The following is a 26457-nucleotide window of genomic DNA, read 5'->3' on the forward strand; positions in this document are numbered from 1 at the left end:
CCTTTCGGATAGAGATAAGGGTCTTGCCAGGGTCCTATCCATTCTTCAGCTTTCAGGAACACACAATCCTCTTCTGAAAAGAAGGGAGGAAAGATCTTGTGAAAACCAAGAGCTACCATGAGAACAAAAAAGAAAAGCAGCAGCAGAAGATAGAGAAAAGTACCATTGCTTCCTTCCTAATGGGATTCAGAGAATTCTTAATTGGCCAATGATCCTGCATCAGCTGCAATACTGCCTGCAGGCTCCACATTTCAAAAACTGCCTTTGCAGCAGTCAGGGAACATGTCAGCAGAAAAAAAATGACCCTTCCTGTCACTTCTGCCTGCATCCTCTCAGCATTTTCTCATCTGAGTGGTGATAAATGAATAAGGATGGTGAAGGATGTTGATTTAGCATGGTTTCTCACAGCAAGAGTGCCCTTTTTTCCTCCCCACAGCCATCCAAGGCAGCAGCACACATGGGTGCATTTTGTGGACCTTGGTTTAGTTTTTGCTGTCTGGAGTTTGTGCACATACAAAACACAGAGCTGAGCTGTGCATGGAGCCTGAGGTGTGACCATGTGGCAGGAAAACTGTTTTCAAGCCGAGCTTAGGCTTCTGAGTGTTGTTACATACTCTTGTCTTTGTAAGCCTCTGAAATAGAGCTGTTTGTCAGCCAGAGCACCATTAAACCCCTTCCCAGCCACCCCACTCTGTGGGCTCCACTTGGTTGTAGAGAACACACAAGGGAAATGGTAAGTCAAGGGATGCTGACATCTCTCCTCATCATACTTTAGTTACTCAAATAGTTTTGAGCAGTGCATCCTCCAAACGTTCTTCAGATAGATAATGTATGAGAAAATATAAGGCTGTGAAGGTGTCTTTTCTTGTTTTGTTGCTGCTTTTGTATTGCCAGACCTGGGAGGTTGTTGTAGTGAGTTCTCAAGACCAGAGAAATTGCTGCATGGGGTAAAGGAATAGCTTTACAGTCTGTGTGTGCATTTTTGCAGCTATGCTCCAGGACCTGCATTCACATCTTGCTCTTTCCACTGCCTAACTTTTTTGCATTCCTCATGTAAAGCTTCTCCAGACAAATGATGAGAGACCATTTACTGAAAATGCCTGTATTCAGGAGTCAGAGCACTGCAAAGCAAAGCTGTGTTCTTTGCTAGTGGGAACAGACGTGAGGTGAGGCATGAAGAAACATCATTGATTGGGGATTTGTTTTGCAATCAGAGTCTTTGATATAACAGAGCGACTTGGTTTGGGAGAAGGAAGGATGACTGATGCATTACTTTACAGGCTTGTTATCTGCCTGCAGATAACAGGAGCTTGTCTTGCTTTTGGGTTGCAGGAGATTGCTTTGTGAGCTTTTCCACTTGAAGTATGGTATTTGGCGAGCAGAGGAGTACTAAGGGGGTCTGTATGCTGGTCCTTTTTTCATCATTGTTCTGAAAAGAACCACCAGGCTTATCAAAACTAATTAAGGAAACAAGTAGATGGCACTGGGAAGGAAATTCAAGCTAGAATGACATGTTTCAGGAGACTCCTGTCGTCCCCTGGTGCTCATGTAATAGGCATTATAAGTGGAGTCGATCCACAGAGCTTGTGTATGCAAACACATAATGGTAATGAGTATTTTGGATTTTGTTTGGAAATGCTTATGTTCTTCAAATTACAGTCCCTTTTAAAATAGATATTGTTGTGGCAGGCCTTATACCGATGTTTTTTATTACCTGGGCCAGGAGTACGTTTGCCCCATTGCTGCAGGGGGGGCACAGTGCCCCCTCCATCTGGTGGGGAGGGACCCAGGGGTTGTTGTGGGGAGCAGGTGAGGCAGCCTGGCATTGTGGTGTCAAGACACAGTAAACAGCTCTGGGTAAAAGGCTGGTGTCTGGCTTCCAGAAGGAAGCCTGGAGAGTGCATCCTCCAGGGTGAAGGTTGGATTTGAGTAGGAAGCCTGTGGGGAAGGGCTGTGGGGCAGGTCCCTAATGTGTTCCCGATCTGTACCTAAAAGTGCTGAAATTACCGCTGTGTTGGATAGCTACGTTGGTAAGCACATACCTCTGTCCCTATTGGCATGTCATAGGGGAGGGTCATGATTGCCAAACAGCTGAAATTACAGCATTTAGGGCTACTTATGGGAAAAAGGCAGAAAACTTCTGCTGTGGACCAGAAAGATGTATGCCCTTTCTATATATTGGGAAATAATGTTGCTGCACACCATAATGTTTTTCACTGACAGTTTAAAGAATTTCTGTTTGTCCTACTGTCACTGTTAACTGTGTCCAGATATTTGGAAGATTTGACCCTGATAATTACTCGGTCACAGGGACTCAGGCCCATTCTGGCATCCTTACCGATAACAAACAGTGCTTTCTTCCTTGTGGGATCACCCTGAAACTGATGGTAGCGATTAAGGAGCAGACTGTTTTTCACTGGGAGTAGAATGATGAAAGCTCTGCCTGTGCGGCTTTGTTTTGTTGTGTTGTGGTTTTTTGGCCACAATTCACAGTGTGTTGTGAATGGATTTGCTATTGATGCCGTGCTCTAGTTAACAAGCAGTGCCAGTTTCAGTTACCTACACAGTGGGTCATAATGTAGTTGTTTTGGCATTTGCAGCACTGGCTGATCTTAGCTGAACTCCGGCACATTTGTATGTTTGTCATTGCTTCAATTGCTATGTTTTTTGTGAGACCCACAAAAATGTATCAGAGCATCTGTATTTTGTTTGTTCTTTTCTTCTTCTTCCTTTTTTTTTTTTTTAAATGTTTTAGCTGTTGATGCCCCAAGGATGAAAGCAGCAAAAGATTGTGATAAAAGTGTTTCAGAACATTAGGGAATTGTGAACGTTGGCTGGCTCGGAGGGAATCTATTATTTACAATCTACTGTATCAAATTCAGCTTCCACCAAATTAGAAACTGATTTTTGACATTGTCCCTTTTTAATCTAACCCTTTGGTTAACTCAGGAGAAGCAGCTCCATAAATCACGTGGACATCTATGGATTTTTTTTTTTTCCCCTGCCAACCATTGCTAGGACTAAATGTTCATCTCCCGGTGATTCTTATCAACCAGGACACTAATAACATCTCTGTTCTGGGCTTGACTTTCCTTCCACCAGGAGGAAAACTGTCTTTGTAATGTACCTTGCAAAACATTTTTAGGGAGTAAAATAACAATGCACAGGAAGATCTGACTTGAGGTGCTTGGGTTTCAACCAGTGAGGTTAAAGAAACTCATCGTGCCTTGTTTCGTGATTATCAAGGACCATGGCATGGGACCATGGGGTGAATAATGAATACTTTCTCACATTTTTTTTATCAGAACTTCACCATGCATATGTGCATCATTGTTTTTCTTTTGAAGATGGGGAAACTGAGGTAAACAATAGCAAGAATGCCCAGCAAACCAGGGGCAGATCAGGAAACTCAGTCTCTCGTGTCACTATTCAGCCAAGTAAACCCCCTTTTTAATTTGCTGTCTGTAAGAATGAGGCTGCTGTGCCATCCTCTTTCCTTCAGCATTAAAACAGAGCTCTGGTTTTGCTGGATCTTGGAACCAGCTCGCTTTGCCACCACAAGAATGATCATTGTAGTCTTCACCTTGTAGACAAGGGATAGCAGGTTCACTCACCAGCACCTGGGAAGATGTCTGTCTTAAAGGTTAGTATATGGCCCCTGGGAGTGGGCTGTGTAGAAACACAAAGGAGACAAGTTGGTAGGAGGTAGGAACCTACATGCCAGGTGTCACAAGGTAGTCTTGAACTGGTTTTGCTTTCCCTCACCCTCTCTCTGTCTGATTGCAGCTTTTTATGCAACTGGCTGCCTTCTCTCTCTCTCTCTCTCTCCCCCCCGCCCAGGTCGGTGACTGGTTTGGATAAAGAACCTGACCTTGTGCACATGGAAGCCCGGACAGCTGACGGACGTGAGTACCTGCAGCCAACGCTGAAAAAGTGGGCTTTGAGTCAAGAATGGAGTGGGAATGGAAATTCATTTTGCTCATTTTGTCTCCCCATTTACATTTTAATTGATAGGAAAGGTGTTGGTCATGGGGTTTGATGTAAGGCATACTCTTATCCTTAGCCCCTGGGGGGAAATTCAGAGGCTGCAGGGCTTGTGTTTGTGGAGAGGCTGGGCAGAAGCACAATTTGTTGGGCTAAGGAGCTGTCTATTCTGTTCCCTATTTAGCTATTTCAGTATCATGTATTTTACATGAATCATAAAGAGCTGGGCTGCCAGCACTGTGCAGTACAGCCTCCGTTCATTTCCAGAGGTGTTCAGAACAGCTAGGTTGTACCTGGGAATTTGAGAAATTGCCTACACTCAGACTTCTCCTCTGGCCAGAATGTCCCTATGCCCCAGGTACCCTTTGTCTCATATTGAAAGGATTTTTCAGTTTTGCTTATAATGTATGAACAGGTGCTCCATACCAAAACATTACAGGCCTTGAAAAGGTGCCTGGACCTGAAGTAAGAAAGGAAAAAAATGTAATTCTTAATCCCTCACTGAAATGAATCTAGCCGCAGTTGCAGTAGAATGGATTCCTATGTAATTAACCTCCAGCAAAGAAGACAGTATTAGAAGTAAGTTGACTTTTTCCACCACTCTCTCCAAACTGTTTTAGGTATTTCACACAGGAACTACAGCACGGTAATGCATCTGCTCCTGGGGTGGAGCCAGCTTTACTCCAGCTCAATGCAACACAGCGTGGGACGTGTGTCCCTTTTACATTACAGGGACAGTGTAGAAAGCAGTATAGGACTGAGGTTGTAGAGGATTTCTGGGAGGAAAAGGCCTCATTTTTGTTGGTTGCAAACTTTTCTCTGTTTTATTCAAGTGCTGCGTAGGTCAGATGCTGTGTGAACAAGCTCCTGTCTATCCAAGTGGCTTCTCTGAGGCTGTGGATCTTCTAAAATCACTCATTGGCCTCCCACTGCTATTTAGTGATGGCAGCTGAATAAATAACCAGGCAATAAAAGCTCAGGGGTGACAGCTGTTTGTTGAATATGTGGAAAAAGCAAAACAGGCCGGCAGGTGGGTGGGCAAAGTAGGGAGGCTTCTTCAGTGCCTTTGCTGCTGTGTGTGCTGTTGCAGGGATGCTGGGAGAAGTGGCTGAAAGCAAGTAAAAAAAGCAAGCAAGTAAGCAAACAAACTGCTGATGGAGTCTGTTTTCAAACTAAGTTTAAACTTGCTCACCCAGCTATTTGAATATTGGATGTGTCAAGGTTATAGATGCTTCGTTTGAAAGATGTCTTCCCAGTTCGCAGACAACTCTTTTCCTTCATGTCTTGTTTGCTCGCGGGTTTGCTGTTTGTTCTTGTTTTAATGTATAAATTCAGCATTTTGAAATTGGCAGTTGATGGTATTGAGGGTTTCACTGAAAGTCAGACTTAAACCAGTAGCATCAGCAAAACAGGCCCATTGCAAGCCATCGTCCCAGCAGACAGCAGGCACAGGCAAGACCTGGTGGGCTGTGCTGGCCCCGCTGGCATGTCCCGCTGAGGGACAGCACCAAAATGACTCCTCTCCCAGTCAAGCACAGCACAAAAGAACCATGTTGCACCAATTAGAGTTTTTAAGGCTTAAAACGATATTAGTTTGTGTTACAAAACATCGACTGCCTCGAAGCTATAGCCTCACCTGGTGTGAAATGGTACAGCTCTGTATACTTAGGAATGGGAGGTTGAACTTTTCTCGTAGCTGGCTCTGTAACCAAAATGGGCCTTCATGCTCTCAGTGAAATGGCTGAGGCACTTATACCTGCTGGAAAATGGGTCCCTGCAGTTATTTCCTCTTGATCAGAAAGTTTCTGATGAAAGTTTTCCTCGGTAGTGGGGAGAAGGAAGGGGAGGCTTTTTAAATGCCTCTTAGGTCAGTCTAGTGGCTCAGTCACTTATTTGATGCATTAACAGACATAGATTTGAGTATTCCCATTGCTCAGTTCAATTCACGGACAAGAATCCCTGCCTTCAATGTCCCTGGCCACTTGAAAAGTACATGACTCTACTAGAGGGGATATTTGTCTTTGCTCTTTTTCTGTTTTCCTTTGTGCTTTTTATTTAAAAAAAAAAAGGGGGGGGGGGGGAGGGCAGTGGTATTTAGGATTAGACTCTTGGAACTTGATTTTTTTTCTTTTTTTTTCTCTTTTAGCAGTAATGGGACTCAAGAACCTATCTAATACCGATTCAGACACTGGAGCCTAAAATATGCTCTGTGGCTGGGGAACAGGTGGTGGGGCATGCTAGAGCCTCATTCATCCATAAATGAGTCAGGGCTATCAATAAGATCACGGAGCTGAGAGGTGGAAGTCCTGTTCAATGCTCTGGTGTCTGTCCTCCAAGACGCTTTGCCCCATGGTTTTGTCTGTCTGGTCATTAGGAATGGTAGGGTCTCTGAAAAAACATCTGCCCCAGTGTCTAGTCTCCTTAAATATTTGCAAGATTCTGTTAATTCTAGTGCCTACCTGATCTCAAGCTGTTCCTGTCTTTTGTAGCAGATGAAGTTCTTCACATTTTTTTGACATCTTGGCAGAGCTATTGTAGCAGAAGAATAATCTAGGCTTGCATTTTTAAATTATAAAAACATATAGGAGCCTTGGGCACTGTACCTTCTGCCTGGGTGTAATAGGCAGCAGCAAGGACAGGGTTGGATACAAGGGAACTATTACAAATACACTGACACAGGTACCCACCAGCACTCCTGGGAAAGATATATTAAACTTTCTGATGTTCAGTGAGATAATCTTCTCCCCACTCACAGATATGATGCAATAAACAGTGTTTTAATTAAAGGGAAAAGAAGGGAAAAAACCTAAACAGAAAGATAAAACACGGTCACTAATTCCTGGGGAATAATTTACAGTCCTGTCTACATTTCTAGATCCTCTTTTCCTTTGGGGGAAAAATTGTCGAGGCCAGCTAGTTTTTTCCCACTCCCATGGTAACCTTCACTGGCAGTTTCTGATTTTAAGTCTTGCCTGGCACCAGGACCTGACTTAAGCTGAGCCAATCTGCCAATGCAACTTGTTTCCATCAGCTGCCCTTCTCCCCATTAGTCATGCTGGCCAGCCATGCCTGCTTTTTGCTGGCTTGTTAATGCTGCCAAGGAGGAGCAGGCCCTGCTGTCCTGTGTCTCTGTAGGTCACAGTGACCTGCACGTAGGTCTGCCCTTTGCAGCCTTCAGCACAGTGACAGGTTTGACTATTTCAGCGTCTCCCTTCAGGGACACACATCTTTGGGTGTTATGCACCAGAGAGAGCCTCTTGTGCTCCTGCTTTCTGCCAAAGCTGTCATGACTGGAGGGCAAAGAAGAGACTTAGTAGTTTGGCTTATTTCACCAGCTTATCACTGCAAATTTCAAGAAATTGCTTCAGTTTTATCACTTCTAAAAAGGGTAAAAATACACTCCAAATTCTCAAGATGGGAGACTATGTGAGTTAGCAATGGGGAGGTGTTTCAAGCTCCTCAACCGGAAAATGGCTGCACATCTGAGAAAGCCATTCCCTAATCCGAAGTGAGATAAATTGATGGGAAGGGTTTGTACAGAGGTATGGATGCTGGCATTTGAGCTGCAGCAAACCCTCCAGGCTGCTTGATGTCTGTATTGCCTCATTCACAGATGGGCTGAGAAAGTAGCTAGATGTTGGGTTATAAACATGAGATGTTTTTGAGGCTGTCAGGGAAATAGGGCGCTCTTCTCAACTCCCTTTGCAGTGGAACATAGTAAAACCCACCCCAACCCCAAACCCCCTAATTCTGATGTTGCATGGGATGATATATAAATTGGAAATAATCCCTAGATAGAAGCCAACATCCCTTAAAGTATGCATCTCCCAGTGAAAGGTAAGCAAGACTATAAAGGCATAGGTTGGACACATGCTACCTGCCCCTCTGGGCAGCCATCCTTTTTCTTTGTGGCTGTGCAAAATAGGGCTGAAAAATTAACTCCCTTCAGAGAAGAGGGAGATAATGAGGTTTAACAAGGCCAAGTGCAAGGTCCTGCACCTGGGTCAGGGCAACCCCCAGTATCAATGCAGGCTGGGGGATGAAGGGACTGAGAGCAGCCCTGCCGAGAAGGACTTGGGGGTACTGGTGGAGGAAAAGCTGGACATGAGCCAGCAAGGTGCGCTCGCAGCCCAGAAGGCCAACCATATCCTGGGCTGCATCCAAAGAAGTGTGGCCAGCAGGTCGAGGGAGGTGATTCTGCCCCTCTCCTCTGCTCTGGTGAGACCCCACCTGGAGTACTGCGTCCAGCTCTGGAGCCCTCAGCATAAGAAAGACATGGACCTGTTGGAGCGGGTCCAGAAGAGGGCCACAAAAATCATCAGGAGGCTGGAACACCTCTGCTGTGAAGAAAGGCTGAGAGAGTTGGGGTTGTTCAGCCTAGAGAAGAGAAGGCTTCAGGGAGACCTTCTTGCAGCCTTTCAATACTTAAAGGGGGCTTATAAAAAAGACGGCGGCAAACTGTTTAGCAGGGCCTGTTGCGACAGGACAAGGGGGAATGGCTTTAAACTAAAGGGGGGTAGATTTAGGCTAGATATAAGGAAGAAATTTTTTACGCTGAGGGTGGTGCAGCACTGGAAAGGGTTGCCCAGAGAGGTGGTGGATGCCCCATCCCTGGAAACATTCCAGGTCAGGTTGGCCGGGGCTCTGAGCAACCTGATCTAGTTGAAGATGTCCCTGCCCACGGCAGGGGGGTTGGACTAGATGACCTTTAGAGGTCCCTTCCAACCCAAACTATTCTATGATTCTATGATTCTTTAACAGCTTGGAAGTTAGGATGCCTCCTTCTCTCTTCATTGACATTTTTGTTGAGGGGCCCTGTACTTTCTATATAGGGGAAGATGTGCTCTGCAAATGGGACTGTAGCTCATGAAGGGATCATACCCTTCAAGAAGTTTGAGCAGGGACTTGGGGTTATTTCTTGCTTCCAGTCACACACAAATGTGAACTGTGTACTGTCATATTTTGACCTGATTTTTTAATATATTTTAAAGGGAATTATTTTTCATTTTTTGTGGGGCAGCAGGAAGCAAGGCAAGACTTAAAATTATTTTTGTGTCCAAATGCAGCCAGGTTTGAAAATAAATTTTTTGAATCTGTGTTTTCTTTTATAGGCCTTTTGTTGTAAAATATATGAAAATAAATAAAGAAGAGACTAAGTAGAAAACAGGTAGTGAGCTACCCCCCTTTTCCACCACCAACTTCCCATGAATATTAATCGGGTGCCATTCTTTGAGTATATTTGATTGCTGGTGTAACACACTCAAAATGACACATTTCCCAATAGGCAGGAAGCTAGTTGTCATGTCAACACTTGTGATTTATTTGCATTTATTTGTGACAGGTTTTTATTCCTCTTCCCATTCTGTCACTTAGCAGCAAGCAAGTTATCCCCTTTTTGGAGGGATAAGAATATCCAGGCGACTGTGTGGGAGAACATACCGGAGGGAATGAGCTTCTAAAAATACAGCTCCTGACCTCTCCTCCTTGTTCTGCCTAATTTTAGTGCTACCTCAAAGAACAAGTCAAGGCTGCTGAGCTCTTTGGGTAGCATGGCAGTATATAAGACTCTCTTGTTTTCTGAGAAGTTGCTTTTATCCACCACAAAGATGTCTTAGATTCCACGATGAGGAGGTAAATAGCAGCTCTGGACCAAGCGTGTATGTGTCAGTTGATGAAGAGCCTTAATTCATCCCAGCTGAGAGTCCAACCTCTCTGCTCCTGTTGGTATTTTATGCTGGGAGAAAGCACAACTCCAATACTCCAGTTATTTGGCACTGTCTCTACGTCAAATATTTTTCATCATACACTTTAATTACCTCCAGATACTCTGAGCTGGCACCAGCAACAGTTTCTGCTGCTTTAGCATCATCAGTGGGACTACATTTTCATTGCTGCGCCAGACCTGTGCAACGGCTCTGAATCAGCCATGTAGCCCTTATTAACCTCGAATTCCCAGTGCCTCAACCCAGACCCAGGCCTGCAGCCTTTGAACACGGACCTTCAGTTATGCGACTGGTCATGAACCTTTATTAGATTAAAGCTTGGTTGTAGTTTGTGACTTTTTTTAGTCAATATCTTTTTAAAAATTATTATTATTCTTATCAGTGCCTCTGACTTGCATTCTTTATGCATTCTTAAGAGTCTGTTGGCGGGACAAGGCTATGGAAGCGGAAACTGCCAGTTTGTGAATCTTGTCTTTGAATCTGGGAAGGCAGTTAGCTGTGTGTCAGAGGATTTCAGTCATGCTTTCCCCTGAACAACATTTTGCTGTCACTGGAAAGACACAGACTAATGACAATAGCAGGTTTTATGGGATGGAGAATCCTGTAAGCAGCTTTGCTAGGCTAGTTACTGTCCTTTTAAACTTCCCTTTCATCCTTTTGGGCTCAGTTTGACAAGATCCTTGTTAATAGGTGCGCTTGTGAACTAAAATCACTGCACCAGGCTCACCCAAGCCCTTACAAACTCACTGTTTTCTTCCTTGGTGGTCTGTCCTCACCCTTTGTAGAAAAGAGAACGAGTGCATGAATCTAAGAAGCCTGTAGAAGTGCCGCAGTGTAAGAGTTATGACCCTTGTATCACTGCAGCTGTCATCTTAGTTTTATTCTCATTTTCTCCCTTATTTGCAGTTTTCAGAAGAGCAGTTGAAAGGCAGAGATGGTATATTTAGATTACATGCATCCAGAGACACAGTGCCTTGATTGTTCTGTTTCATGAGGTCCTTTCTTAGCCTGAGTGAAATAATGCTTAATCACCTATAACCCCTGCCAACTTGCTGGTGGTGAGCATGTCTCTTCTTGCCATTCTGAGCAACTTTCTGTATGTGCCTTTGCCTTATGTCTTCACGTTCTCCCAGTCCTGTTCCTTCTCTCAAGCAATGTCAAGACATGCCATTAGTGTGATGGTCTTCTCATCTTCTCTCTAGACAGAAGCATTTGACGCCTCTTGCAGTGCATGTAACTACTGTTGGGACTCTTCAGCTAGTCATACTATTTCATGTCCATGATGTTTTCATACCTAGCTTGTATTGGCTATAAAGACTTAATTTTGGAGATGCTTGTTATTTTCACAGCAAAATAAGTTAAACTTAATAGTGCTGGTTTGGGCTTTTTTTTTCTCCTTGTGTGTTACTACCACAATTAAAACCAGTCATCAAGGCTAGGGTATTTCAGAGGGAGGATGGGGATATAATTCCCAGCAGGGTAGTGGAATCGATAAAATATACCTGGGTGGCTTTTGAAATCTTCTTCTGCTCCATATGGTCTCATCATCAGTTTTCTGATGCATTTATTATTTGTACCCTCCATTTATGGTTTGAACTCCAATCTCTGGAGGGATGTTTGCACAATGGGGAAGGGAATGGTGAGTGTGGAAGTGTGATGAATTCCTGACTCCAGAAAGCAGTTACCCTTTTAAAGGCTGGAGGTAGACTATGCAATAATGTCTAGCTAGTTGGAGATGAGGTTAAGACTTCCCTTCGGAGACCTTCTTTTGAACTGCTAATGACATTTCCAGACAACAGGCTCCTACCTGGGCATTTCTCATGTGTATATATTCTCCCATTACAGACACCCACTATTTGACCTGTCGGATCCAGGAGTGCTCAGAGACCAAAAGGAGTGGGCCATTTTCACGCTCCATTGACATCAGCTCCCTTGTTGTTCAGGATGAATATATCTTCATCCAGGTACGTTGACTTGATACGAATGTGACATGAATTCTGCCTGCGCAAAGTATTCGTTCTGTGCAAGAGAGGAGGCATATTCTTAGGACAAGTGCATGGGACCACAAGTTGTAACAGCTGGGAGTCTATATCTGCCTGCTATAGATTGGCGATGAGGTCTGGGATAAAACAGTTGATCTCTCTGCTCATCACTTGTGTCATGATGAATCTGATATATTTTGAAAGTTCATTCATCAATAGTCATAAGGGTCCATGGGTTTCACAGAAGCTCTAAGTTGCTATTGTTGTGGCTACTTGGAAAATACAAAGAAGCTAGTGATGAACTGGAGAGAACAGAGAAGAACAAAGGAAAGGTGTGAGTGATCATTTTAACAAATGCAACGGTTTATGCTGATTTGACAGTCAAGTAATGCTAATGGAATGAACAAAGATTTTCAGTAGGAGGTAAAATAGCAGAGAGATTGGAAAAAGATGCTGCAGGGCAACTTCAAAGTGGAAGATGGCTGTAAATTTGTCGGCTACTTGATGATGATTTTGGAGATGAGGAGAAAGTGACAGAAATTGAATGAGAAACTACTTCTTTTTGAGATTTTCTGAGAATACATGGGCTGGCTGGAACATGGCCATCTCTCCCCATTTCATACCTGTGGAAGTGTGAGATTGAATAGTATGGTATGAAGAACACTTCCTGAAGATGTGCCATTTGGGTGAAAACTGGGAGCCAGGCTGCAGTGATTCCAGGTCGTAGAAAGCTCAGGAGACACAGAGATTACAGACATGGTGATGTTAACTGCTTGTCACCAATGCTGAAGAAGGGGAATGAGATGAGATGAGATGAGATGAGATGAGATGAGATGAGATGAGATGAGATGACATGAGATGAGATAAGATGAGATGAGATGAGATGGAGCTTGGATCCAGGTGGTACAGAAGAAACATATGCTTCCCTTTTTGAGTAAGACTGGGTTACATTAAGCTCCTATTCTACTTTCTTGGGGGAACATCCAAATTATAAGAAACGTCTGCTCTGTTTATTGTGAAATTGTTCTTAGAAAAGGCAGTTTAAGTGGGAAGGCTGCTAATTCTGTGCTGGGATTAGGTAGAGGACTGGGTCCGTATGACCTGGGAGGACTGCCATGTGGAAACTGCGTGCACTTGAGTAACACTGGCAGACTTCTCCTCCTGTGAGTAGAGGAGTCTGCTGCTCTGGAGTTGACCGATTGCTATGGGAGCCTCAGCTCCCTTCATTTCCCCATGAAACCCAGCCTGCTACTGCTTCCTTTGGCATCATGGGGAGACCTGCTGCTAGAATACACTGAGAATGTAGCTTTTGCAACTTACTAAGTCATGATTTGACTAGAGGCAATGGCTTTCCAATCAGTAAATGCTCTACTCTCCAAGGAGTATTTTAGAGAGATGCTTTTAATCTGGTGTTTTATGTCTGTGGCTGAGGGTATTGCGGAACATCCAATTCTTTATGGCTAGCATGAAGCCTTACAGATATTTCTCATTCCACAGCTCCCACCTGTGTTAAAACAAGGCTGCTCTGTTTAGAAACTTGTGCTTGCAGTGAGGACATCTGCCTGGTGTGCGCATTCCTCTGCCTCAAATTAACAGTGAGCAGCTCAAGCTAATAGCTGCTAATTGCTTCAAGTTAAAAAAAAGTGTGTGCGTGTGTATACAAACACATGCATGTATGTATATGTAATACTTCAAGTGCCCTGAACATCCTTAGCAATGTTTTATTATAGCTTAATGAGGGTTTGAAGTGAAAATCATATAGCCACACTTCTAAAAAATGTTAAATATACACACTGAACATTGCTGCTGCTTTGGGCAGGAGACTCTCCCTTTCACGGGTTGTCCATCACTTTCCCTCTTTTTTGCGCCACACTTGCAGGATTTCTGACTGTCCAGCAGCCTGTCGTAAGTGGCTGCAGAAACTGGGCACGGATTGAGTCCATGTACTACTTGAGGAACACACAGACACTTCAGATTCACAGCACACACCTTTCTGAGCTGAAGGTGTGTTAAATCCAGCGTGTCCAGCATACGGTTGATGGGCTATGCAGAGTGTTTGCTCAGTACATATGTAGGAGTGCTGATATGTCCTGGATGTATTAGTCTCACAAGCCATGTGATGTAGCTGCCTGTTATGGGATGTGTCAGATTGACTCTGTGTGCAATGTCTCATGCATATCATTTTGTCTGGATAATCTTGGACAGAAATATGGGAGCCGGCTCTTTTGAATTTCAAATATTAGACAGAGATGAATAAATAAATATCAAATTAAATGTTAAGAACCTGGTGAGGTTTAATAGCGCTGCATAAAGGACGGGTGCATGAGTTCTGATCTGTCTGTGCTGGAACAAATCAGAAGTAATGTCTTGGAGTAGAGAGAGGAACTCGTTTCTTTTAACTTTTGTCATGAAAACAGTAGATTTTTAGTCTAAACCAGTAGTCTGTGTTCCTCTAAAGTGAGTGGAGAGATCAAAACCTTCAGGGGCAATTTATCTTCTCCTGTTGCACCTATTGCAGGATGAGATAGGTCTCTCTCTGAATACGCCTTTCTCATTAATATTAGAAGGAATGTAAGTATAGCATAGAGAAGACCCCTAACTTTTTGACAGCTAAAATTAGGGAAGATGAATCCCAGCTGTTGATATCAATGTTTTAGATCGTCTGCATATACTTACTTACTAGTGAATATCCATTCTAATCAAGTTGGTGAACACGCCTGTAGTGCAAGATTCTTGGGAAGCATTAACCTGTGTAACTGTGCACTCAAAGCAAATGTGATACTATGGTGCGTAACGGATAGGGGAAAGAAGAATACGAAAAATGTTATAGTGCCATTATAAATGAATGATTCCTTATCTTGTGGAATGCTGTTGTGCATTCTGAAAAGATTTTGCAGAATTGCAGTGCAAAGAAAGAAAATGAGAATGATCCTATGCTTGAAAAAAACTTGCCCATGAAGAGAGTTTGAAAAGATTGGGACTGGTTACCAGGCAAAGGAGATAAATAACATAGCACATGATGAAAAATGTAAAAGGTAATGAAGAAGGAAGGAAAAAACAGCTACTAAGAGAGAGTAGGAAGAATTCTTATGAATAAAACAGTAGGTGATCACTCTGAATTTATTGATTGACTTTCTATTTGATTGGTCAGTAGTTATTTAAGGATGCCTAACATGTCACTAAGATTGGATAATTCTGCATAAATTGATACATTAAGAGAAAATCCTGCCCTCTGTTGTGTCTATAAGTTTTCATTCAGTTCACAGGATTGCTCTGATGTAGCCAGGAGCTAGTATCATCATCTTTCATGGTTAATACTTAAAATTAATACAGGTTGGAGAGCAGGTCATTTATTTGTGAGAAAACCTTGGAATATATCTGAATTTATTTACTGTACCAAAAAGGAGCTAATTTGATGAGCAACTTTGCCATTAAGGTCAGTGTCAGTTGTGTTCAACTGTATAGCTGTGCAGTAGTGGAGCCCATACTTTCTCTGCAGCTGTAATGTGCCATTCTCTATAGCTGTACCACACCTTTCCTTATTGGTGCCTTTGAGTACTCGCTACTGAGATGGTATCACTTTCTAAACTTAGGTGCAGAGATAACCTGCAATTGCCTATAAGATTTGACTTCCTGACAATCACCTGAACTGCTGCAGTGTTCTCATGTGCAGAGCTTACATTGTAAGACCCAGGGGTCAGGGATAGTCTTTGTTTTATGTATGAATCTAGCCTATTGATATTTTGGAGAATTTCTATGGTAAAAATAAATCATGGGGAATTCTGGGGAAAACATTTTTCAAGCAAGTCTTGTATCAGGGTTTGTAATGGAATTGCTCAAGTTGCTGAAAGGACTCTAAAATGCAATATGCTTTAATGAAAATGGGGATTATTTTTAAGGAAATTCTGTTTTGAGTGAGGAAGCATTGTTTGGAGAAAAACTTGTTATTTTCCTATAAGTAAACAAATAACATCAGTGCTACTTAGTTCTTTAAAGACAGTGTACGTTTCCTTGCCAACAGATGAAAACGTTCCACTGAAAATGCAAGAAGGCATGAGCAAACATCATCACTTATTGCAGGGAGTGAGGACAGTCTCTACCAAAAAAGTCTCAGTACAGTGTTGCTTATTTGTGGTGATCTGAGAACTCGTTAAGGGGGTATGAATACTGCAGTGCATTCACTGGAAATCAGCTTTGCTCTGGGACAGCAGTTTCTGCAGAAAGCAACATCCTTGTGGACAGACCTACAGCTGCCATAGGGAGCTAATTATTGCTAAGTTAAAGTAGTTGTTCCCAGTTACCCAAAGGTTATGTGCAAGCTATCTCAGGAGCAATAGCTCAGTGGTTCTGCTGGGTGGCTGCAGTCCTGTGTTGGATGAGCCTGGCCACTAGTGGGGACTGATGATATTCCCAGTGCACTGGTGCAGACCCATGTAAGGACTGTATTTTCACACAGAACCCTAGGTATCGGGAGAGGGACAAAAATAATGATGAAACTCTTCAGAATGTGTGGCGTGAAGACTGCTGGCAGTACTGCTGTTATAGGACTGGTGGCCTAAGGATGTAAGTGAGACAAAGTTTACAGGGAGAGGTAGTATTTTTTATGAGATTGGAATTGATAGAGTTAGAAAAGGGACAGATAAGCTTTTGGGCATACTCACGAGATCCTGAGGGACTTGAGGAAGTATTTGGTCTCTGAAAATTGTCCTTTCTTTTCTTTACCCAGCTATAGATGTAGCTCTCAAAATATGTTTCCTCCCCCTATTAATCTTGTTGTGTTTTCTTTGTGTAAACCCTTCAGTGTGTGGCTTTCCTCCCAGAGGTCATACCAGTCTAGTTCAGCATCCAGTTAACACTGTCCCCATTCCTCCCTTAAGCTTCTGTCTCTGTCAATGCTTGGAGACCCTCAGGGTAACTTTGGCCTTTTTGATCTCAACTGGCTGTAAGTCATTGCAGAGATGTGTGGATGGGCGATCAATACCTGTGTTGATTGGTTTTTATGTCTTTATTTTTCTCTGGGGTGGTGTAGACTCTGCTATCCCAACAGAGTGCAGCTGAAGTCAATCTGAAATGTAGCTCAGAATTTCAGCTCTTTCCATGGCCGTGACAAAGCTACTGGGCATGGAAGACTCCTCTGAGATTTAGAAGCTGATACGTGGTTTGAATTTGGGGATGATGCCTGTTTTCTCTAGCAGGCCAAACAAATGCCTTTGGAGATGAACACTCTCAGGTCTGCCTTTGGCTGGTGCTCTTTCCTCATAAGGACAAGGAATAACACCTGCAAGCTCTGATTGAAAAGGGCTGGCTGTTGCTTCAGACCCTGCTCCATTTCCACTTTAAATGGCAAGTTCTTTGCGCCATTAACCAGAAAGCCATGCTGAGAGGCAGTACGTTATCACTTACCAAGGCCTTTAAAGAGTGGGAACATGGGTGCCCCTTCCCTTTTCCACTCCCATGGCATAATTTATCAAGGTGTTTAACTGCAGGCTGAAATTCATAAGAAGGTCTTCTCTCTCACCTGGCCCCTCCTGCCATTCCCTCTTGGGAAGCTTTCTTGGCAGCTTTCTGTGCCATTTCATTTGTGATTCAGTCTCCTGGGAAGCCTGGGAACTGCACAGCTCTCTCTTGACTCCAGATTCCTTCAAATCGGGTTGTGCTGGAACATATGATGGTCCCATGTCCAAAAAGCTAAGGTGCTCTGGTGGTTGCCCTTTTTTTGAGGTTCATGTTATAAAGGAAGGAAGGAGTGTGAGGGGAGCTGGGAAGAGAGAGAGAGTCTTGGCTGTGGTTTATAATCCTTCTGAATGAGATGGGGTCTGTGACGTTGCCATTTAGGAGCAGGGGATGCTGATTACTCACAGCTTGCACACGCAGCAGTGTGGGAGCAGCTGCAGTTCTTACAGATGGCAGGAATTCCATGTGGAAAGTGAAAAGTTTAAGTCAAAATGCTCCTCTTTGGTACCGATCATGTGTCTGGCTCTCTTTCACCCTCTGAAGTAATTTTGCACTTAGAACACTTTTGCTTAATTCAGTGAGTTGCACAGCAGGGCAGCGTCTCAGCCCGCTCACCAGCATGAGTGAGAACGAGCAAACCCAGAATTTCTCCAGATGTTGTGTGGGGCAGCTAAGTGGGATTCTTACAATACACGTCTGAATAATTCCTCTGGCTCAGAGGAGCAAACACTTCTGCCAAAAGCTGTTGAACCAATTCAGTCTTCTTTTGCATCAGAAAGTCTCCTTAAAACATACGCAGATGTCAGTATTCACCCACAAATCACTGAAAACTTCTTATAGAACCTATGGATAATATTGCCTTTTTTGGATGCCTGGAGTCTCATCAGAGTGTCCAAAAATTTCAGCTGAAGTTGTTTGATGGAAAATGGTTTTTGTAGAACATTCCCCCCTTTTTTTTTTTTAATCTGAATCAAATTCCATTTTTACCAAAGTGGATATGTTTATGAGAACTTTTTTTTTTCAGGCTCGATGAAAAGAAAAATATTTATTGCTTATAGCCTTAGAACTGGGGTGGGGGGACAATTCTCTCTGAGGTTTTATAGAGGGGAAAAAAAAAGTTCCTAATTCTGTAAGCTAAATATATCTAAGCTTAGCTCAGAGAAGTAGTTTATTACTATTACTGGTTGTAACTGTGGTTGTTTAGGAAAACTTGGACGTGCTTATGTTTAGTAGGACATGAGTGTATGTTTCAAGTTTATTGGGTATTTAAGGCTAGGCTAAATTAGCATATTTGCTGAATCAAAGTCAGTCATCAGGTGAGTAGACTTCAACCAGCAGCCACACCTGAGATTATGCCAATTCATAGGGATTCCTGACCTCAGTTCTCAAGCTGTCAATTTAATAACTTAAATAAGTAGTAAATTTCCCCAGGAATAAAGAAAGGAAAAAGATTTTTTTTTTTTTTTTCATGTGAAACTTCTCAGCAGTGAAACAAGGTAGGAGGGGGGAAATTAAACTTTGATTTCCTGGTCTAGAGCCTTGTCTTTATTTTCATAGAAGCTAGATACACCATGTTCAAATATAAATTTCTTTCCTCCATTTTTTAACTAGGAGCCAAAGGTCTTAACAGAAATCAATCCATGCAATTTATTTTTAATTTCACCCTGCTTAGCTACGATTGATTTTTATCTTTGCGATCGATGGTAGAGAAAACGGCTTGGTGGGACAATGGAGCACTCTCCAACTTGTAGGGTTTGGTCTTTGAGTCTTTTATTGAAGAAACTATTAAAAGCTTATTATGAAACTAATAGGATGAAGACGTTTAAATGATGAACATGATTACACCCATTTTACTGGTGAATAATGCCTGCTACAGCTGATCTTCTCTTGACCCTATTTAAAATGCTGGACAGCACTCCAGTGGGGGAAATTAATCCATACAGATGAAAGAAAGTGCATCCCAGGTGCTAGTTAAAAGCTCTTCTTAAAGCGAGATAGGCAGTAAGTAGTTAGCTACTTTCCTATTCACTGCTTTTCATCCGTTTCTAGCACTGTTTCATCTTTGCTGTGGCAAATACCAGATTTGGAACTTGAACCTAAATATCTGTTGATAAAAAATTATTAACATTTTCCTTTATTTATTTATTTATATTAACTTTGTTTCTAGAGCTTTTTGTGCTGTACTTTCTTTAATCACACTCTCCGTTCCCCTCATGTTGTCTGATTTATCAGCAGCGTCTGCAGCTGAAGATGTAAAGGATTACCTTGGCAGACTCATATGTTTCCTCTGAAATCCTTCAAAAGGAGATTTAACATGTACAATTATGCTCCTCTCTTAAGTTGGTTTCTGTGTGGGTAATGTGCTTTTGCAGCTCTAATGTGGCTCATGTTTTGGTGTAACCGTGCACATTTTCTGCAGGAGCTACTTTTAAAACAAATCCATTTTGGTTTGGGAGAGGAGGCACAACTTTTCAATCCTCACGCTGGCAAACCTGTGCATGGCCTAGACAGTAACTGGCTATGAAGAACACCAAAATCCCTCGCTAAAGGTGTGAGTGGATCAGCCTGCCTGCTGAACTTGTCATTGCTCCTCCATACTTTAATCCACAATTTTATTTAGGAGATTTTATGCCCACAAGAAGGAGTAAGGATAACTAAGGTTAAAGCAGCAAGGAGGGGTGCCAGGGCACCCTGTGGAGGTGGAGAACACAGATCCAGGATGCCGTTACAATACTGATACAGTGTTTCTCAACTTTTGACTTCTACCAACTCATTTTATGTTACTGGAAAGGAGGGAAACTCTACAAGCAAAGGACGACACCCCAGAAAGAGAGGGGTTTATTGGAAATAACATCAAAAGACTTAGTAACATCAAGGAAGTTTAAAATTTGGTTTTGTAATGGACTGAGTTGCCATTTACTATTCTTGAAGTGGGAGGTAAATTACAGGAATCACAAATGTCTAAACATGTCTGGTCATTGTGTGTTGATCTGCGTTATTACCAATTCTCTTTTGTGTTGATCATTATCAACAGTGTAAAAAGTAGATGACCTGTTCCAATAACTGTGCAAGACAAGCGATAGTTACCGTTGTAAACCACCCAGACTGATAAACTATGTAGAAAAGCTCTCCGTTTTCTTTTAGCCATCAGCTTAGGAAGTGCCCGCTATCTGCACACTGTCACTGTTTCTCCAAGGCTGTGCCTCTAATATATGGTGTTTCATTGTCAGCATCAGTGCATGTTCCTTTAGGCTTTCTGCGAGTTCTTCGAGCAGCAGGAGGCAGGTGGGGTCTTCCTTAACCCAGGGTCATTTCAGAGATTTAGTAGTTCCATGTTTCTTACAGCAATACCTGCCTTACATTGGAAATTACAGGTCCCAGAGTCAGCTAGCCAGGAAGATGAGAAGGAAGCCTGGTACACTGTGGTCTGCAGTTCCTGACATCGTCTAGGGTGTCTTTATGTTCTGGGACTTCATAACTCATTCTGCTTGCTTTCCAAACTCTTTTACACATGTTTTTTTTTGGTTAAGCAGGACATCTATCTAAATTAAAAAAAAAAAAGAAAGAAAAAAAGAAAACCAAAAACTGTCCTTAAAGAATCATGTTAAAACATTAACATGAGAAATGGCTTCGTGTGTTTCTAGGCATGCCACAGAAATTATTGAGGTGAATGGATTCCATGGCAGATTTTCTATAATTCTCTGCATCCTTGTGAAATATTTGTTGTCTGCTGTGTTTGATGCGCTCTGTCCCATCGCAGGTCAGAAAGGGGGGATGAACCAGCATACTGAAACTTTCAGGCCTTTTAAAGAGAAACTTCTCATGTTTCTCTTCTTAAGTGTCAGCTGATGTGAGACCAGACTTTTGTCTTGTAATAAAATGTGGAAGTATTAAAGAAAAGTGGTAGATCATGAATGGAGGGAGGAAGAAAGAACACAGGTTAGGAAAGACAGCTGTGTTTAGTGACAAACACATTTGTCCAAAGGAATAATTTCCACTGGCCAGAAGCCCAATTAAACACATAAAATAGAAATCCAGAAAAACAGATTAATGAGCCAGTCATTAGCAAAGGAGGAGGAAAAAGAAAAACCCAGCTAATTCTGTACTGAGCATGACAGATGAGCTCACAGCAAATAATTGGGTGACATTCCTCAAATGTGAACTAAAAGGAGGCATTAGAGGGCAAAACACTATCATAATCTCTGGAATTTACAGTGTTGGAGAGTTTGCTCATAGGAAAAGGAAAAGTTCATCAAAATAAATTAAGTTGGGCCTTCCAAAATTCATTCTCTACCACAGTGCTTGCCAAAACTTTATTGAAGGCTTGATCATTTTTTGGAACTGTTGTAACCGTGCATGTAAATCATGCAAAGATGAGGTCCTGGCTGGGGAAAGCTTCACACAACTCCTGCCAACAGAATTGTGGGTGGCTTCATATTAGCTGGCTCAGAAAGACCACAGACCACAAAGATTTCTATTTCTAAACATTTGTCAAGGTGACCTAGTCCAGGTAGAGGATTGAAAGGGAGTTTAGCTAATGCATAGTGAACTTGAACAGTGTTTGAATCCTACCTTTCTGCCTTAAAAAACAGACAAACAAGCAAACAAACAAAATATCTAAACCAAAAAGCCTCCAGGTACCAGTTTGCAGTGGCATAAACCCAAAACCCTACGTAAAATCTTTTGAGTATGGCAGACTTGGAGTAGATCCTGTCTTGGCACAGAGGGGGGAATTTAATCACCCCTTGATATTTCTGCCACTCTGTTTTCATGTATTGAAGATTGTTGGACTGTTCCCAATGTTAATTAGTCATCACAGCATTTAGAAATTATGTAAATATTCATGTCTGCATCTTAAAGACAAGTCGATGACCATGTCTCAGCCCATCAGAAGAGGTGGATATTGAACCCAGGGTCCTTATCAAGTAGTCACTGGACACAGTCAGTCCTATGTGGACTCTGCTACAAATAATGGTCTGGTGCTGAAATAATGAGTGGTGTAAAGTGAGTACATGTGGCAGAGTTATATCATTTAAGAATTTGGATCTTCCACTGGAGGTCAGAAATATCACCAAGAGAAGATATTTAAATATTCCCTGTGCTATTTAAGTAATATGACCTAGAAGTGTGGGATCCTTTGGGCAATGCTTGTACAACTCACATACAATTACTGCAAACATGAATTTTTGCCTTTGAGTTGGACTGAGCGTCTATCACCTACATAGTCTGTTCTTTCCTGTGAAAACCTGATTTTTATGTGATAGTATTAGATGGGAAAGATATCCTTCAGAACTAACACTCACAGCCCTTTCACCATCCTCATAGCTGGAGAGCAGGACCCCAAAATGCTACTGTGCCAGTCCACAATGCACTTTACATGAAGTGAGAGTCACGTGACTCCTGTTCTCTCCCTTTCTCTGCCACTGGCTTGTTTTGAGACCGTAAGCTTTAGTTTTCATGCCTGTGTTTCCCCTTGACTTTAGCTATATGTTGTCTGTATAGTTTGTTTGCTGTGATATGGGTCATTTTTCTGCCTTCTTACGCTGTGTGTGGTATAATGGTCGTCATTTTTTTCTTTTGGGAGCGCTAAATGCAGCTGTGATAACGTTACAAGTAAAAATGGCAAACAAGCAGAAGGGGAAGTCTTAGTGTAGAAGCCTGTCCTATTTCTAAACCTCCCTTTCTTTCCAGTTCTTCAAACTGTCGATAGAAAAGCCTTATCTTGAGTTGATTAGATATCAAATTTCATGACCAATAACATTGTGTCCTTCGAATGACAGCTTCTCTGGGGAAGAAAGCCACTGTCTAGAGGTGATGTCATTACTGAGAATATAATTGATGCTATAGCAATATTCCATGTAAGCTCATTCTGAAATATCACTGTCAGATAAAAGGGAGTATATCTAGGAGAGAGTCTAGGACCTTTCTGTTAGCTTTATTGGAAACTTAAGAAGCCAAAAAATGACATTCCATATAATAAAGAAGTGCTTTGTGTATTGTTTTATCTTAAAACCTGCAAGACTGCCAAAACAGCAGAATATAGGAAATACACCGATGTAAGCCTTGTTGTAGCCTGGCGAGAGTAAGTGACCAGTGACAGGTTTAAAATCCCATATTTTACCAATTATCAGGGCTAGATCTCATTGATGCATGGCATTTATGTGTAGCCTTTACAGCTCATTCAGTCCATAAAACCACAGATTTGGATGTCTGTCGGTTCCCCCCGACATCCTCGTTCAGAGACAGTATGATTTCAGAGAAACCAGTTTTACAGTGAGAAAGAGCATCTAAGAGCTTAGCTCCAGCTTTCCAAGAGCGCATTCATTGCATTTACTGTTTGCATTAAACGGTGCTAGTGTGGATATCTCCTGTTAGTCACTGTAAAAGGTTGTTGGAAGACAACCCTGGCCCCAAGGGACTTACAGTGCAAACAGACAAGGCTGAGAAGCAGCAAAGAGGTGTTATCTCCTTCTCACAGGAGAAGAACAGAAGCACAGAGACTTTAAATGACTTGCCCAAAGTAGTTGTGCTGGAACCATGCGATGAAACCAGATCATCTTCTTTCTTCCACTCAAGACCTTAAACTTTATACCCACTTTTCCCTTTTTCCTGAGATGTTAAAATCATGCTGGGTTTGAAGCATGAGAGACAAAACGTAAAGTTCAATAGCACAGCTTAAATAAATAATGCTCCAGCCCTCTCAAGTCTGGGATTTCTTTGGAGTTATACAGAAGCTTTTAGGGACAGCTGTGCAGGTCATAGGAAGGATATCTGAAAGAAAGGTTGTCAAAACCTCTTAGAGGTGTCAGCATAGGGTGTCTTGGAAGGGTCATCACTCACTCTCTTTGGTGTTTCCATAGGTGACAGCTGGTGGAAGAGCAAATTACTATGTGTCGTACAGACGGGAGCCTTTCGCACAGATTAAATTGCCTAAATACTCTCTTCCTAAGGTGAGTGCGCCGTTTACGAACACAGGCATGTAGTATCTTGAATAGCACAGCCTACCCAGTGGTGAAGCACCTCGGTGGGGTTCCTCTCTGGGGAGCTCCATTTGTTGTGCTGCTTGAATGATCCTTCTTAAATACAGATTTGGGATTGTGATTAGTGTGATTTGAGATTAGTGAGCATTTCGGGAGGAACAGTTTCTTTTTTCCTCTGTAAAGAGCAAATGGGAATGAACAGGTACCTCAGAAAATAGAGCTCAAACCAACTTCTCCTTGACCAATCTTCTATGAACACCTTTCCCCAGTCCTACTCTGTTCTCTATTAATGATTTCTCTGTAAGCCTGGCCATGACACTGAGAGTCCTGGAGAGTGGTTAGGATGCTGAGCACTACTGCAGTCTCCATACAATGAGAGAAGCACAGGGTATAGCAGCTCCACTGTCCCCATTCTATAGCTGGATGTTGCCAAGAAGTCATGGAGGTGGAGTTGGCTCCCTGAAAGTTGTGCCTTATCGATGCTTTGGACACACAGAACCACTGCTGCTTAGGAGATGACTGAGGTGGCTTAAGATTAACACTGACTGGCAAAGCTGGGAGGGAGGGAAGTTAGTACTTCTAATACAACTGTTCCTGGATTTACCTTCTTAGGCCTTAGCTTTCTACCGGATCAAATGGTGCAAGCCTCAGCAAGGAGAATATGCCCCTGGAATTATACTCAAATTCCATAGTGTAGTCATTGCTTGGGATTGTGTAGAACAGAAGGGACCAATCTTTCCAGTGTCTTGGCTGGATACAAGTTTCTGGGTAGCCTAATGGGCAGCTGAGACCACTGCTGCTCTTTGGAGCCTCAGAATGGCTGTTGAGGGCTGTCATAGAGGGCTGATAATCAACAGTAATGGCCTTCCCCTTCCTTCCACAAGTGAAAATTTTGGTGGGATAACTGTAAGATAGTTGGCTAGATTTGCCTTGTGGGCTGGATCTACCCTTCTGATTGCCTATGGGATATCTGCGGTCTAGCAGATATGGCATATTTGCTTTAACTTGTACCTGAAAACTTAATAGTTGTGAGAAGTTTGCATCTCAAACTCCCAGTGTTGCACCTCAACTTCTTCCCATTTGGGTTGATCACAGTCCACAGTGTATTGACACCTGCATAGCACAGATATAGTTTCTTTTGTTTGTCATTCCATAGTGGTGGTGTGGGATTCAGAATGTCTGACCACACACCAACTTTTGGAACCCTGCAGCCATTTTTCAGGAGAAAAACATTGTTTATGCTCCCACCTTATGGATTGGCCTTGAAAGCTGCCCCTCATTAAAAAGACAAGTGGGTAGAGAGAATGACTGCCCTATGATTGTCCTGCTTTATTGATTGATGCTGTCACAGGTTGCTGGCCTGTTATAAGACAGATTTGTTGGTGGCCCTGGTTTAGAATTGGTGCATAGTATAAAATCAGGGATACTTTTGTCATTTAAAAATCAAAAGTACTTTTAAGGTGTCATGGCAAAATTTTCTAGCCGTGTAAGGAGGCTTGTTTATGCTGCCCTTAGTCACTAGAACATTTTTGCTGTACAGTAATAACTATCCTGTCAGCTGTAGATTAATGAACTCTGCTGAAGTTGTACATATGTGAGGCTGGCAAATAGGGTAATGCAATATTTCCACTGCAACTGGTCAAAACAGATTGAAGTCATTGCGTGTTTTGCTTTATTTTCATACTGCTGGAATAGGTTGGGTATGTACTTAATCTTTAAGGATTTAGAGCTATTGGGCAAGAGCAAACTTCCTGATTTAGTCTTCCTTCATTGAGGGAAATGGCAAATCTCCCACTGATTGCACTCACTGGGACAAAATTAGGCCCTCAAATGTTTTTTCTCCCCATCCCATGCTGATAGGCTATGTCAGGTCTATTTGAAATAGCCCCATCTAATCAACCCTGACTTTTCATCTAGATACCTCACACAGAAGATTAAGTTGCCTCCTAGACAGGATGGGAATATTGAGCTGATCTTCCCCGAGATATTCTTCCCAAAAATCACATCACTCCGTCCTTTGGGAGACTTCCAGAATTACGGCTTCTTGATGCAGAAACAATGCAAGAAATTAATCAAGGCTCCTTGGCACCCTGGGGAAATTTTAAATAGATACAAATAGATAAATGAAGTCCCACATAACCACAGTGATTTTGCTTCTAGCTGAACCAGTGTTAGTTTGTTCAACAACAGTGGCAAGGATGAAGTGCTTCAATACTCATCACCACCCTGGAAATCATTTCCACGAACCTGATTAAAAGAATACTGAGAAAATGCACTGTCAAATCTCTTTGATATTAAAACTAAATGGGGAAACCCTTGCTGGACCTTCATATC

The 26457-nt window shown here is 42.4% G+C and overlaps 1 protein-coding gene across 1 annotated transcript in view; it reads left to right on the forward strand.

Annotated features, from left to right (window-relative positions):
• Positions 1 to 26457, forward strand: part of SORCS3 (sortilin-related VPS10 domain containing receptor 3) — a 224577-nt gene that overhangs the window by 130121 nt on the left and 67999 nt on the right. The window contains exons 7-9 of the mRNA XM_009328454.1: positions 3841 to 3905; positions 11553 to 11671; positions 24004 to 24093. Coding sequence (XP_009326729.1) covers positions 3841 to 3905; positions 11553 to 11671; positions 24004 to 24093 — 274 coding nt within the window. The remainder of the gene's footprint in view (positions 1 to 3840; positions 3906 to 11552; positions 11672 to 24003; positions 24094 to 26457) is intronic.

Source organism: Pygoscelis adeliae, unplaced genomic scaffold, assembly GCF_000699105.1.
Source record: "Pygoscelis adeliae isolate BGI_AS28 unplaced genomic scaffold, ASM69910v1 Scaffold317, whole genome shotgun sequence".
Lineage (NCBI taxonomy): Eukaryota > Metazoa > Chordata > Aves > Sphenisciformes > Spheniscidae > Pygoscelis > Pygoscelis adeliae.